This window comes from Macaca fascicularis, chromosome 4 (assembly GCF_037993035.2).
Source record: "Macaca fascicularis isolate 582-1 chromosome 4, T2T-MFA8v1.1".
Classification (NCBI taxonomy): Eukaryota; Metazoa; Chordata; class Mammalia; order Primates; family Cercopithecidae; genus Macaca; species Macaca fascicularis.
The window spans coordinates 46,239,175-46,255,671 of record NC_088378.1 but is presented as its reverse complement, the minus strand read 5'-3'; the positions used below and the strand labels follow the sequence as shown (position 1 = coordinate 46,255,671).

The 16,497-nt window shown below is 36.2% G+C and overlaps 1 protein-coding gene across 1 annotated transcript; it reads left to right on the top strand.

Moving 5' to 3' along the window:
• Positions 1–1,243: 1,243 nt before the first annotated feature.
• Positions 1,244–16,282, top strand: NMBR (neuromedin B receptor). The gene is made up of 3 exons (XM_005551988.5): positions 1,244–2,249; positions 11,550–11,898; positions 14,713–16,282. The coding sequence occupies exons 1-3, from the start codon at positions 1,828–1,830 to the stop codon at positions 15,112–15,114; spliced, it is 1,173 nt and encodes a 390-aa protein (XP_005552045.3). The 5' UTR covers positions 1,244–1,827; the 3' UTR covers positions 15,115–16,282.
• Positions 16,283–16,497: the final 215 nt, after the last annotated feature.

Sequence of the window (16,497 nt, the reverse complement as noted above, 5' to 3'; positions counted from 1 at the left end):
GAAAAGTACAAAAATGACTTTCATTTGAAATAGAAAACACAAAACTTAAAATTGATTACAATGCAAATGTTTACCTTGTCTAATTCAATTATAAGGTGACAGTGCTCTTAGTGGGCAATATCTGGAAAAGTTCCTTAATATATAAATAATGTTGCATATATACACATTTTATCAGTTTATGGCTAGATCATCATAGGTAGTCCTTGGCTAGTTACAATGCTATTATTCAATTTTATCCTTTAATAACAAAGAACTAGCCAAATGTTTTCCCTAATGAAGAGTGATATTTAGCCAGCTCCAGAACTGAGCCACCGTTTCTGATCAGTTTACATTAGACTCAGATGGTCGTGATTTAGGAAGCTGTTTTGTTTTAGGGACAGCCTATTTAAAACAGCATATCAGATGTTTATTGAATATATATCTACGAATGGCATTACTCAATCATAAGCATACATATATTCTGTCTTAATAGATAGAATTGACAATTAAAATTGTCAAGAAAGGTTCCCAAAGAAAAAAATATATAGTAATTTATTTTGAAAAATTGTCAGTTTCCAGTAAAGCTGAACGTACTCAAGTTCTATGACCTGACTAATCCACACCTGGGATTTATTCAAATGTGCACCGGAACACATGTAAAAGAATGTTCATAGAAACATTACTCAGATTGGCTAAAATTGTAAGGAACCCAAATGTTAATCAATATAGAATAGGTAAACGAACAGTGGTATATTTATAAAATGACATAGTATACGGTAATGAAAAATGTCACCTGAGAAAACATGAGTGGATCTCATAGATATTGTCGAGTGAAAGAACCTAGACACAAGAGGGTATGCTGAATGATTCAATTTATACGATGCTCAATAGGAGGCACATGTATCTAATAACAAGCCAAATGGTGGTTATTTTGGGAGATGGTGGTTAGATTGTGGGCTCTGAATGATGGTTAGATTAAGCAGAACGATTAAGAAATGTGTACGTTATACATGTTATAATTCGATAAAATGTAAATTTAAAAATACTACACCAACTACAGGAAATAATTTTCACATTTAGGTAAGAAAAGTAGATAATCAGAAAAAGAGTAGCGAGAGGATTTTATTTATGAACTTTATTCTTTGGCACTCATTTATTTCCCCCTAAATTCTGTGTTTCAGAATTAGGGACTTGCCAACTCAGCACTTAAATCCTCAGAGATTCCAAAGTTCTTGCCTGAGGCTCCTCCCGCTTGGAGGCGGGTGAGGATGGATGTATACAGGGGCACGCACACATACACGGAGAACTGAGCTCCCGTCCGGTTCCACACAATACAACAGGAACTTCACAAACAAGAGCAAAGCTGTGGGAAAAGCAGGTTGCGGGTGTCCCCGCGCTAGTTCTCAGATTTCAGCCGCGGCCCGCTGGACAGCTCCAGGATGACTTCCGCTTCTCTAGGCTAACAGTCGGGCAGGTGCTTCTACTGATCCCCGAGGGACAGCTCCTTGTTCCTGAAAGGCTGTTTTCCCCTAGCTAACCGTGAGAACAAACCACTGAATACGGAACAAAGACGCAACCGCTTTGCTTTTTTTTTTTTTTTTTTTAATTTAAATTCCGAGTTAGCCGGAGCCATTTACTCCCTCTAGAAGCGGAGCTCCCGAGTGTGTGGACAGAACCCTCCCCAGGTCCTGAACGCTTACCGACGGGGCGCAGTGACGCGCGCCCCGCGGGCAGTAAACTTGCAGGGGGAAAAAGGAGGAACATCGATTAAACCCAAATCGTGGGCGTGCAGTCCTCAGGGCACGAGAGTGCGTGAAAACTCCAGCGGACTCTGCTGGAAAGGAGATCATGCCCTCTAAGTCTCTTTCCAACCTCTCAGTGACCTCCGGCGCGAACAAGAGCGGTTCAGTTGCAGAGAGGTGGGAAAGGGATTTCCTGCCGGCCTCGGACGGGACTACCGCGGAGTTGGTGATCCGCTGTGTGATCCCGTCCCTCTACCTGCTCATCATCACCGTGGGCTTGCTGGGCAACATCATGCTGGTGAAGATCTTCGTCACCAACAGCGCCATGAGGAACGTCCCCAACATCTTAATCTCTAACCTGGCGGCCGGGGACTTGCTACTGCTGCTCACCTGCGTCCCGGTGGACGCTTCGCGCTACTTCTTCGACGAGTGGATGTTTGGCAAGGTGGGCTGCAAACTGATCCCGCTCATCCAGCTCACTTCCGTGGGGGTTTCCGTGTTCACTCTCACTGCCCTCAGCGCCGACAGGTAAGAGCACAGGTAGCTGTGGGTGGCTTGGAAAAGTCGTGGAGAGGGGCGGGGAAAGAAGACTCACCCGAATGCATCTACTGGCAGAAGGACGCAAGGAAAGGTTGGGTGTGGAGAGGAAGAGAGGGAGAGAGTGTGTACCTGGGAAGCAGAGTAAACAGAGTTAAAATGGACTGAGATGTGAGGCTTGGAAAAATATATGAAAATTACTATGTTTTAAAAAACAAAATTGCATTTAAAATTGCATATCCTAGTCTGACTCCTGACACTTAGGGAATATTATTTCATAGAAAAGCTATAGAAAAAATGTGCAAAAGAGTATCTTGTTGAAGCTTGTTGTGTGTACTTAAAATCTTGTAAGCGTACTTTCCTTTATGCAGTAGAATAAGAATCTAATAGGTAAGAATGTCTGCTTAATATTAGGGAAATATTTAATTTTGATTTTTTTTCAAGTAGGAGGAGAACTTACTTACATTTATTAACTGAATTTTACTATTTCGTAGAAGTAAAACCAATTACATTAATAAATATTCTTTAAGCAGATGACTTCTCACTTTCTTCTTAATACCTGAAGCTAAGAGACTTTTTTCCCCCCCACAGATAGGTACCCAAAATACATCTTTGATATTAAATCTGCTTTTCACATATGTTAAGGGTGTGAAGTGTCTTTTTGCAGATCAACTAGTTCAACTTTGTCATTTTTCAGATGTGCATATTGAGGCCCAGGGAATGTAATTTCTAATGGAAGACAAGAGAGGAAAATCCAAGTCTCCTGACTCCAGGTCCATTTAAGCAGAAGGGAATGTTTGGATAGGGGTGAGGGAAAATGCAAAGTTAGCTATCTTTACATGGAGCTGTGCTTTAATTGCCTCAGTGGGAGTGGAGGACTGACTTAAACTATTTAGATAAACAATTAACTTGGATAATTAAGTTGGTATTCACTCTCCTCTTTAATTTACATATTCAATTGCTAATGAAAAATGAATCTGTATCTGAATTTCCTGGTATTTGCAACAATACTGGAATATTACTTTGGCATTGAAGAGTTAATCTTCATTGAGGGAAACACGACATTCAACAGAGACTTGAGAAACTGAGTGATTCACTTTCTTAAAAACCACACTCCTGGAAATTTAGGTGCTTTTTGTATAAATTATGTACCTAATTTTGTTTATGTGGCAGCATTTCTATTATCTTTTAAAATGTTTTCTCTGAATTCCAAAGCAAAAACATGACTAGTTTAGCTGCCCCTCTTTATGCAATCTTATTTTACCTAGAAAGTTTAAAAAACCTACTTAATGATTAGAATAAAACTTAATGATTAGCAACCAGAATAGTTTAAATTACTATCATTATGCTTTCATTTTAAAGACATGGCATTGGTAGCAAGACCCAGGGTTGGAGTTTATTTTACACTAGGTTTTACAATCTATTGTCATGGCGACACATGACAATTTACACAGGTAAATTTGCCCTGGCCAAGATCAGAGAAAAATAATAATCCTCATATATTTACTGACTTTTTCTGTTCCATTTGTGTGTCATATACTCCGTGAATACAGAATGAATAATTTAGTAATAATGATAAGGAAAAGTGAGATGCCTCTTCTACTTGGTCTGTAGGCTACGCTTGTATACGAGTGTGTTCAGGAAATATAAACTAGGAAACCTGAGTAACTGTTGATGAAGTTATGCAATATTTTCCATGATTCACTTAACATGGGTTGGAAATGGTTTGTTATATATTGTCTACACTTTTGTTTTTCTTCTAGAGCATAGCAATCAGTAGTTGATTAGTACTTGATAACCTCTTACTACATCTAACCAAACGCTATGATTTCTTGTGGATGTGGAATCAATTGTAGGATTAATTGCACTTAGCACAGTGCTATTTTTGTGTGTGTGTGATTTTTCAATCCTCACAACGCTGTGAGATAGGCACTATTATTTTTAAATTAAAAACTTTAAAGCTAAGAAAACTGAGATTAAAAATTCAGTACCATTTTTATGATCACACAGCTAGCCATCATGGTGCCAACATGTTTGAACGCCATTTAAAGTCTGAACACTTCACCATTAATCCACATTATTACAATTCTGGGTGTAAGAAGTTACTAATAGTATTTTTTATTTACCTGCGGACTTAAAAGTTGAGTTTAAAACAAAGCACCCAAACATTAAAAAAAAAAAAAAAAAAGAGTACAGGAGCTGATTCATGAGATTTATTACAGTGAAAAAGCATCATAAAATGTAACTGCAAAATAAAAAAAGTGCCCTGAATTCAAAATTAAGTAGTAGTTCCAAAAATAAAACTATAATAAACAAATAAACAAAACCCTGTTATTAGAGTCTTTAAACAATAAATTCAATTATTTGTATATGTATCCTGTCTTCATACATGGCCTAAGTGTCTTTGCCTAATAAAGTAACAGTAGAGAGTTAAAAAATAGAGATCACAGTACATAGTAAAAATCAGGAAGATAATTAGATTTCAGAAAGCATATTCTAACATGAAGTGGATACTCTTATTCTATACTTCAGTGATGTCAGATGTCAGTATCATTAGATTGCAGAGACTAAAATGAAAAACACAAATATTTTGAATCCACCTCGAGGCCTAAATCACTTTGTTTGGTAAGGCCAAAGGGTGGTCGTCAGATGACACTGGTATCTGTGATTATTATTATATTTTACTTTTTTGAGACAGAATCTTGCTCTGTCACTCAGGCTGGAGTGTAGGGGCATGATCTTGGCTCACTGCAACCTCTGCCTCCTGGGTTCAAGCAAATCTCCTGCCTCAGCCTCCCAAGTAGCTGATACTACAGGTGCACACCATTACGCCTGGCTAATTTTTGTATTTTTAGTAGAGATAGGGTTTCACCATATTGGCCAGGCTGGTCTCGAACTGCTGACCTCAAGTGATCTGCCTCCCTCGGCCTCTCAAAGTGTTGGGATTACAGGTGTGAGCCACCGCGCCCAACTGGTGTCTGTGATTATTAATCCTTGACTTTCCATACTCTCCCAAGGAGTTTCAGCAGACACATCCCTAGGCAACAGCATTTGTGCCCACTGCAGTCGTGCCTCAGAGGCACATCATCATAACCAGTATGGCTGGAGGAGAGACAGTGCATGGTATAAAGTGGTGATAGTGGTGATCTTAATTTATTATCATTTTTTACTGTTATCTTGATAGACATTTTTCTTACAATTTTGAAAATGTACATTGTTTGCTTGTTTACATAAAGTAGTTGATTAAAAGTATTTCTATATTTTATGTTGTATGATGTTTCTAACAGTTTTATACATACACACATACACACAAACACACACACACATTCCCACCTTCCACCGTGGAGTATTGGGACGTGTGTGCTGTGATATCAGGTTGGTGGCGCCCCATAAACCATATTTACTTATGGTTGGTGTTATAGTGATCTCCTTCTCTATCTATGAGTAGCTGCATTTCCAAATTTGGAATGTTATTTATTTGATTCTTGAAGACCTTTTGGCCTCTGATGGCACATTATTAAAATGCTAATAACTCTTAGGAATGGAGTTTTCCTTTTTCCTTCATAGGAAAAATTCTCACAGATTCCTAGTGCTAAACTGTAAACTTTATAATTTCATGTATTAACAAATATAAAATTAGATATCAATTCTTTATTCTGGCTTCTTATATGCTAACCAAAATGCACTTATAAATTAAATTTTAAAATACAAATTATAAAAACTATAAAAAATAAACTAATATTAGTTTAATGTATTGGGTGACATTTTTTCTGATACCAAATAGCCAATGTTGGATTAAATGTAAAAATAATATTTTACCAAATCTGATTAAATTTCTAATGTATTAATAATTATTAATAAAAAATCAAAGTTTTTATGCGCTGGTTAGGATAATCAGATTTTATTCCATAACTAGGTCAGTAGACAAATTCTTGAATCATTAATATTAGTTTTATATTATATCAATGCAAACAGACATTCTATTGAGTGTAATTATTTGTTAAGATACTGAAATAGATTGGATACAGGCCCTGGGTCTAACACTCCCTAGGATTCATAGGACTTTTCCATCAGTCTTCATCCAGTGGTGGGAGGGCATGCTGTTAACTGTTTGCTGCTTTCTCATCAAACCTCCTAACTGAAGCTCAGGTTCAGGTTAACCAGCTGCCCCTGACTGGAGATGATGTTTTCTCCTTTGCTCCATAGCCCTTGCCTCTCAGTCTCTTAATTGGTAGTGAGATTGGCACCAAGAGTGTGCTTCTAACTCTTTAGAAGAATAGTTCACATTCACCCTATAATACTAGAGTGATGACTTATTTATGTTAAACTTATTTTTGTTCAACTTTGTATTACTCACACTGCTATAAAGAACTACCTGAAATTGGGTAACTTATAAAGAAAAGAGGTTTAATTGACTCACAGTTCCACAGGCTGTACAGGAGGCATGGCTGGGGAGGCCTCAGGAGACTTAGAATCATGGCAGAAGGGTGAAGGGGTAGCAAACATGTCTCCACATGGTAGCAGGAGAGAAAGAGCTAAGGGGGAAGTGCTACAAACTTTCAAACAACCAGATCTCACGAGAACTCATTTACTACCACGAGAACAGAAAAGGGAAATTTGCCCCCATGATCCAGTCACCTCCCATCAGTTCCCTCTGTCAACACTGGGGATTACAATTCTACATGAGATTTGGGTGGGGATACAGAGCCAAACCATATCAAACTTGTGACAGGAGAATTTAAGGCAGCTTAAAAATAAAGATACAAACAACACACCGCAGGACTAAAAAGGGAGGAAATCAAGGGTGGGGAAAAGAAAAGTTGGAAAATATAAAATGATCCATATTTTCACAAAATGCGAGTCATAGGTTTTTCTGAGAGCTTTCTAGTTGCCTTTTCAAAAAGAAAAAATTGCTTTCCATAACAAATGCTCTGTTGTTATTTTTATATAACCATAGAAACAGAATCCATTGTAGTTTCTGCACATAATTTATTAGTTTTTAATTTGAATTTACAGGGCTTATTGTTGAATAAAGGTTATTATATTTGACTAATAAATTAGATATCTTTTACTCATTGATCTTGAACACTTCTAGTTTATCTCTTTCTTTTATACTTAGAAGTAATTTCACACACTGAATTAGAAAGGCACTGTATAATTCTCACAAGATTCATAATATTGCCATAATTTATATGTTGCTTATAGCTTTTGAAGATTATCCATCTATCTTGATCTGAAACTTTTGGGGCACACTACAAATAAGGAGGGATTGCATCAGGCTTGGGTTTATGGTTCCTGGGTGCTAACCATGTATCCATTACATCCAAATGTTTTAGTTGGAGAAAAATGATAAAACAGCACAAAACTCATGGCCATAAGGTGGTGTTTTCCTTATTTGCAAAATAAGATTCATGTCTTCCTCCTCTTTAATTATGTGACATATCATAATTAAAGAGCAGGCATCTGATTCTTCAAATACTTAATTTCTGCTGGATTCTGGATACTATCCATTCTTTTGCTGAATGTGCACCCATTGCACTGGACAGCCTTGCTGGAAGCCTGTGGCAAAGATGCTCGCTGTTGCACACAACTCTCTTAAAACATGGTTTCTAAACCCAGCTTATCATCAGAATCACCTGGAAATCTTAGTATGCAGAATCCTACACTTCACATTCTAGGGACTCCGCATTAGTAAGTCTACAGAGAAGCCTAATCATATTCTCTCTCTCTCTCTCTCTCTCTCTCTTTTTTTTTTTTACTTCTCTAGGTTTTTCTGAATATTGATGCATCTTAGGCATCACTGGATTAGACTCAGTCTCCATTTGTCATCGCCATTCCCACTTCAACATAATACCCAACAACTCCTACCACAATTGCTCCTAACAAGGATTTCCCTGTTGCTCAGCCTATAGTTTCAACCATTTATTGAGACCCTATGGACTCTATTGGCCAGGCCAGGCATTGTGTTATGTATTAGAGATATAACAGTGAGCAAGACCTTTCTCTTATTATACAGTTTACACTCAGACTTTTTGTGGACCTATTCCTTGCCTGATAGATGAAAGTTTAATAAAAAAAAGAAGGAAAGAAAGAAATTTTGGGTAGCGTCATTAGAAAGATTAGTGTAGATGGAGATTTTTGAGATGCTATGATGACTCTATAAGAGCTAAAAAAGATCCCATTTTTATTAGGTATTTTGTTTCATGATTAAATGTAATTATCTCTTTACATTAAAATTTAAACTATGCAGATGTTACAAACGAGATCCAAAATAAGAATTGATGAAGAAATCTATTTGTTTATTGAGGTTTCATACATGAATAGTGATTATTTTTCTCTTTATATGCCTTTTGATCAAAATTCTCTAGTATTTAGTTTTCAGTTAGGGATATCCTCCTGAGACCATCTGTAAGGGAAAATATACCTTTTTACACATACCTCCTATGCTAATATACACAGTGAAACACTTTTTATGCTAAGAAATACTTTTCCTCACATTTCTATAAATATTTGAAGGAAGCATGATAAAACATGCCCACATTAATTTGCACTATCTCATTTTAATTTTTGCTTTTTAATTCTTTCAAAGATACACACAGTTGGTATACAACATTTTCTTCGACAATCGTAAGCTATGTCTCAGTACTAATAACATTTTGGTAAGTGTTTATAGTATTTTCAACTATAATTCTGTTTTTGTAGGATTTTCAATTCTGCCCTTTTATTCAAATGTGTATCATTTAGAGACTATCATTGGGGTCTAGCCTTTTCTTGCAGGAGATGGCTCATAATCCTCCTTGTTGGAAAGGCCAACATTTCTGCTAGGTTTCTTGCTTTCCTTAAACCAAGATTTTTGTATCCGTTTCTAGCAATCTTATCAAAATGAGAGATTTATTGTTTTAATTTCTATTTAAAATTTCTCTATATCTTTTATGGTTATAATGCCTGTTTGGTATGAATGTTTATGTTGGCCAAAATTCATATGTTGAAATCCTACTCCTCAAGATGATGGCATTAAGAGGTGGGCCTTTGGGTAATGAGAGTGGGGCCCGTATGAATGGGATTCACACCCTTATAAAAGACTCTAAAGAGACCCTTGACCTTTCCACCATTTGAATAAGCAGCAAGAAGATCCATCTATGTAAAAAAAAGGGGGACCCTCACCAGACACTGAATCTCTCAATGCCTTTATGTTAGATTTCCTAGTCTTGAGAATTGTGACAAATTTCTGTTGTTTATAAGCTGCCCAGTGTATGGTACTTTATTAGAGCAGCCCAAGTAAACTACGACAGTACCTCTACAATAGTATATGTGCTTAGATATGAGGTAGAGAAGTGACATTTTCTTCTCCTTTTTAAATATATGGAGGAAAGTTCAGAATACCCTTCACAGTTTTTGATAATCTAGAAAGAAGGCTTGATCTTTTTGTAGTGATAACCTCTCTGCCCTTTCCTTGTCTTCTTCCACAGAAAAAAGAAATTGCAATCAGTTTTTTGGTACTTTCCTCTTAAATGTGAATTGTCAGTCAATAATAATGCAAATTTATTGGGAGAGATTACAGTACAAAGAGATCAAACAAACAAACAAATCTGGAACTAGGCTGGAAAGAGATTAAATGTTTATTTCTATATTAGTTTTATAGATACATAGCAAGAGCTGGTTGCAGTAGCTCATACCTATAACCCCAGCACTTTGGGAGGCTTAGGTGGGCAGATCACTTGAGCCCAGGAGGAGTTTGAGACCAGCCTGAGCAGCAAGCAAAACCTCGTCTCTACAAGAATACAAAAATTAGCAAGGCTTGGTGGCACATGCCTGTAGTCCTAGCTACTTGGGAGGCTAAGGTGGGAGGATTGCTTGAACCTGGGAGGTGGAGGGTGCAGTGAGCTGAGATCAGGCAACTGCACTCCAGCCTGGGTGACAGAGTGAGACCCTGTCATTAAAAAAAAAAAAAAAAAGATATATGGCAAGAATGTGCGCATATAACATAGGAATAGGACACTATAAAAAATTTGAAAACATAAAAAAACTTATAGGAACTTATATCAACAAAAGATGATAGAAATTTTAAAATTCAGAAAAAATGATGGAAAGTAAAGCTTACAGAATATCTTAGAAATTAAAATCAAGAAGAAGGTGAAGTTGTGCTTGATAAATGTGATTTTCCAAAAAATATCAGAGATTGGGTAATAATTCAGATTTGTCTAACTAAAATCATGTGGTACTGCATCTTATTTGCTAGGTATATTATCATTTGAAATACTTTAAAGAGAAATATAAAAAATTCGAGTTTTACATACCATTTTGAATTATTTGCATCATCATTGCCGTACTCAATGTGTGTGTTTGAGTTAGCTGCAGAAAGTTTTGGATTGTTTACTGTGTCCTGGAGTGTGATTCCTTTATCACTAGTACATTGCTGGTATATTGTCATTAATATTTTAGGTTGGAGGAGAAAATAACTTTATGGGATCTTGACATGAAATAAATTTGAGCTATAAAGACAAAATATTGTTCTGCTTTCAAGTTTTTCAGTCCTTATTATTGGATTATGGAGAAAATCCCAATCTAGATTAGTCTTTTATTTATTTTATTTTGTCAAAATACAGTATGACCAATCTAGATTAGTTTCTAAAATTCATTAATGTCTTTAGAAAAAGAGTGAAAGGGTTTACACTCAGAAGTTATGGGAAAGTATCAAGGAAGGATTGAATAACATTATTTTGTGAACATCTTATATTTTGGTATTCAATACATTATGATAGATGTAACATATATAGATTTAGAAGAATTTAAGAGGTAAACAAATGTCCAGGATTTTGGAAATGAAATAACTAGGATTTAAGAAATGCCAATTTAAAATATTTTTCTCTCCCTTCCTGTTTTCTGTGCTAATAAGTAGTGGAATGACTTGTAGACTGAGAGACACCAGGAATCTTAGGTCTTACATACACTTTTAAACAGCCAGGGAAGAAATAAATTTGAGCTACAAAGACAGAATATTGTTGGCATCTCTCTTACTAAGCAGGATGTCTTTCTCTTCATTTTCCTTCCTTCCTTCCTTCCTTCCTTCCTTCCTTCCTTCCTTCCTTCCTTCCTTCCTTCCTTCCTTCCTTCCTTCCTTCCTTCCTTCTCTTTTCCTTTTCCTTTCCTTTCCTTTTCTCTTTCTCTCTTTCTTTCCTTCTTTGCTTCTTTTCCTTTCTTCCTTTCTTTTTCTTTCTTTCTTTTCTTTCTTTCTCTTTTCTCTTTCCTTCCTTTCTTTCTGGAATAACTTGAGATGTATCATTTTCCCAGGTACAGAGCCATCGTTAACCCCATGGACATGCAGACGTCAGGGGCAGTGCTGTGGACCTGTGTGAAGGCCATGGGTATCTGGGTGGTCTCCGTGTTGTTGGCAGTTCCCGAAGCAGTGTTTTCAGAAGTGGCACGCATCAGTAGCTTGGATAATAGCAGCTTCACAGCATGTATCCCCTACCCTCAAACAGATGAATTACATCCAAAGATTCATTCAGTACTCATTTTCTTGGTCTATTTCCTCACACCACTTGCTATTATTAGCATTTATTATTATCATATTGCAAAGACCTTAATTAAGAGTGCACACAATCTTCCTGGAGAATACAATGAACATACCAAAAAACAGGTAAGCTTGGTAGGTGTGGGTTGGTGGTGTGCTGGTCAGAACAAGTAACTGCTATTATTGTTTTATTTTGTGGGTTTTTAATCCTATGACTGATGATTACAGAGTTGGGCCTTCACAGGCCTTAAGTAGAAGGGATATGTGGGGATCTCTAATATATGGTCATATCAGAGCCCCGCAAAGGCCCACTTAGGTTCAGTTTATCATTTATCTGGATCTGTGATAAGACCTGACATTCCACCATTAGAAATTAATGTATTGAAAGACCTGTTTTACATGCAGAGTTTTATGTAACAAACAACATAATAAACCAGAAAAATTTCACATATGAGCATACATTAATTTAATTCTTGTTTCTTCTCCCATTAACCCACTAAGGATGGCAGGGAGTATAGAAGAAGGATGCACCAGGAAAGGACTATAGGACACTGCCTGGGATCTGGGGATGGGATTTGGGTGGAAGTCAGAATGAGAGATGAGGAGAATAGCAGGAGTAGCAGAAAAGGAACCCAAAGGTGCAATCCAAAGGTGGGCTGCTGTTGAAGCAATATGTGACCCAACTCAAATTTGTAACTTTCCCTACAAAGATAATATGCTCATTTAAAAATTACATCATGCACCTTATGTACTTTTTCTTTCTTCAAGAATATGCACTACTAATTTAAGGTAAAAATCAACTGTGTTAATACACAAAGAGACAGAAATAGTGTTCTTGTGAGAAAGAGTGTCTGGTTACACATTTGTGTACAGCTAGAAAAGAACTTCTAATGGGTTTTGCAGGTACAGAGTAGTTACTGATGCTTGTTTCCAAATTAAAAGCAAAGAAATTGAATCACAGATCATTTAAAATTTACTGGAACATAGATGGAGCATTAGGCTGGGGCCTTGGGTATGTTAGCAGCAGCAGAAACTAGTAAAGATTTCGTGCATGGAAGGTAACCTTTATGAATTGGTGGCCATCAGCATCAAAGATCCACATCGGCTTTAAAGACTTAAAAAATCACCCAATTATTGAAGGCATTGATAAATTCACAGATTTTACCTAAATATTTGGCATCAGTGAGGCAATGTATTCAGATCATTGTCTCACTGTGCTTTCTATTTTATATAATCAGTTATTTTATCTGAGCCCTGTGATCCAATCTGTATCTCAGTTAGTTATTTGAGTATTTGCTTTTGGTTTCTAAAGTTGAGTTTTTCTCATATACACAGCCCTTGCTTCACTTTTGAATTTTTTAATGGCCTTGGCCTGTCTGCCTTGTTTTCGTGAATTTCCCTATTGGGACCTATAAACTCTGGCAGGGCAACTGGGTCTTGACATCTGCTGAGAAATAATCTCAATGCCAACAGCCTGCCTGTGCACTTGAATCTCCAAGTATAGACCACTGTGACATTCTTGCACTCATCTTCCACCTGCAAGGGATGACACTGCTTAGAAAGATAAATTTCACATTTGATTTTCTTAGGACTGATTGTTGGGTCGCGTAACTTATGCCACTGGGATCCATGTGGAATATCACATTCTGCTTCCTGGCCTGGGTTCCTCTTCAGTTGCACCTTTCTCTGCTTCCTCCATCACCCCTGTACTGCTACCTACCATTAGATGTGTTCCAATCCCAAACCTTTCCAGTCTTCTTTGGAATATTGTAGTTGACGACCAATAGTATTCACTCAGAAGATACTATGATACCTACAACGAATGTATTTCAATAAATTAGTATTCCACTTTCATATTGCCTTAATTACATATTTAAACAAATTAGACAGATATAAGCTACCCCTTGAACTACTGAAGTTAGGAAATCGCTTTTAGATTAAAAAATATTGATGCCCAATCTTTGAATTTTGTTTATTTATTACATTCCTGAGTACTCTCTTAGAAACAGTAAACATAATATGTAAATTTTATGGAGAAGGAAAATTTATTTTTATTTGTAAATGTGACAATACAGTAATGTTTACAGGACTCACAGTTATATCAGATGCTTTTGATTTGTGTAAGTCAGGAGTTTAAATCTCAAGTTGTTTTGTTTTCCTATGGAGTGGTAGTTTTAAAAAGTCAAGCTGGCAGGGTGCGGTGGCTCACACCTGTAATCCCAGCACTTTGGGAGGCTGAGGCGGGCAGATCACAAGGTCAGGAAATCGAGACGATCCTGGCTAACACGGTGAAACCCCATCTCTACTAAAAATACAAAAAATTAGCTGGGCATGATGGCCGGCGCCTGTAGTCCCAGCTACTCGTGAGGCTGAGGCAGCAGAATGGCTTGAACCCGGGAGGCGGAGCTTGCAGTGAGCGGAGGAGATCCCTCCAGTGCACTCTAGCCTGGGCGACAGGGCGAGACTCTGTCTCAAAAAAAAAAAAAAAAAAAAAAAAAGTCAAGCCCTGCCTCATTAGATCAATATTTCCTATTTAAAACACCTTTATTTTTTTAAAACGTCAAAGCTTGAATATATTCTGTGATTTATTCATTTAGTGGATTTAATACAAACAAAAATGATTTATATTTTTGTTACACACAATGAGGCATTAAGCAAAAAGAAAATAAATAAATAATATGAAGACATAGCATTTATTAATTTACCACCTAGTTTTGTATAAGCTGTCAAATATTTTTTAATGCAAATAATGTAGAGACCAAAATAAACTTTCTCAAACTGTTAAAATCCATTACCATTTTGGTGAGGAAAATAAATAATTTATGTATTTTGGACGTATTATCATGCTGTAAATTTTGCTCTTTCCCGACTTGATAAAGTTGGGATGTGGCTGGTTCCATTTTCACTTTAACCAATGGGATTAATTTCTTACATTTGCAGATGGAAACACGGAAACGCCTGGCTAAAATTGTGCTTGTCTTTGTGGGCTGCTTCATCTTCTGTTGGTTCCCAAACCACATCCTTTACATGTATCGGTCTTTCAACTATAATGAGATTGATCCATCTCTAGGCCACATGATTGTCACCTTAGTTGCCCGGGTTCTCAGTTTTTGCAATTCTTGTGTCAACCCATTTGCTCTTTACCTACTCAGTGAAAGCTTCAGGAGGCATTTCAACAGCCAACTCTGCTGTGGGAGGAAGTCCTATCAGGAGAGCGGAATCAGCTACCTACTCAGCTCTTCAGCGATGCGTATGACATCTCTGAAAAGCAATGCTAAGAACATGGTGACCAATTCTGTTTTACTAAATGGGCACAGCATGAAGCAGGAAATGGCACTGTGATTTTGGCCATTCAACTCACTACCTGGAGAGAACTTAGTAACTGTTAAAATTCCTATTCAGCAGATCAGAACTAAATAATTATCCTATTCTTGCTGTTGCTTAGCTAATTTATTAGGCAATTGCATGATTGACTCAGAAAATGCAAGACATTTTTTCTCTACACTAGACTTTATTTTTTTTTTTTTCATTTCCTAATCATTAGAATATGAGAAAAGACCTTAAATTACTACATATAATACATATATGTGTGTATATATATGTATTTGCACACACATACACACATGTACATTATATGTATTTCACGTTAAAAATGATCCCCAAACCAATGCAATATGTATAATTTAACATTGCTTTAGTATTTAGGCTGTTGCTAAAGCCAATTCTAGCATATTTCTCTTAGGGTTCATTTTATCTCGAAACATGAAATAAATTTCTATATTGACTCAATGATTCAGTGAAGGTAATATTCAAACTCCTATTATTTGAAATACAAGTCAGATTGTCCTGGTGAATTTCATTCAATTCACAACTATTGCACGTATGTGTGTATGTATATATATATGCATATATGTACACACACACCCACACACATCCTTCATTTGAAGAAAATAAAAAATTCAAAGGTGGAGCTTAATCACATCAGTATTTATTGTGATTCTGTGATTAATCATAATTTATAGAAATAATTCATGTCTGTAACTTGTATGTGATTAACAGATATAATGAAATTAATATTATGAATTATAAAATAGGTATGATATCAATATGATTTACATTATGAATGTAAAATAGGTATGATATGAATATGATTTATATTATGAATGTAAAATAGGTATCACATGTCTCAAATTGCAAAACTACAACTCACAAGTTTGCATGGCCATCTTAGTATATTGCTAAATCCTTGAATATTTGGACGATTTTGTATAGATGTGATAAGATTTGTATAATTCCGGTGAGTTCAACCATTTACTCATCCTCTCTTGCAATATCCAACTGACAAGTATGTGGGATCACACTTAGGCAGTTTTTTTCTGCTTTTCCTGCATGATACCACAGTTTTCTCTGAATGAATGTGTTTTATTTTAGGAAAATGCAAATGTATTGATTGCATTTTAAAAACTACCATTTTAAAAGCATGTATCAATAAATCTAATATTTAAATAAATACATTTCATACTATTTCTTTTTCCAGAATTGAGAAGACTCTATTAGTATACTAAGCTTTTCCTTAAACACCCACAACTCATGATATTTAAGATATAACATATTCAATTGTATATAACAATTAGAATAAATACAAATTAAAATATTTGATAATAATAATGATAGTGAACACTAATCAAGTGTTTTCTATGTTATAGGCATAGTCCTAAAGCTTTA

Excerpts from the sequence above, each read along its gene's own strand:
- NMBR (XM_005551988.5), top strand. The coding sequence starts at position 1,828 with ATGCCCTCTAAGTCTCTTTCCAACCTCTCAGTGACCTCCGGCGCGAAC. Across the intron at positions 2,250-11,549 it reads ACTGCCCTCAGCGCCGACAG|GTACAGAGCCATCGTTAACC; the intron begins GTAAGAGCACAG and ends TCATTTTCCCAG. Across the intron at positions 11,899-14,712 it reads ATGAACATACCAAAAAACAG|ATGGAAACACGGAAACGCCT; the intron begins GTAAGCTTGGTA and ends TTACATTTGCAG.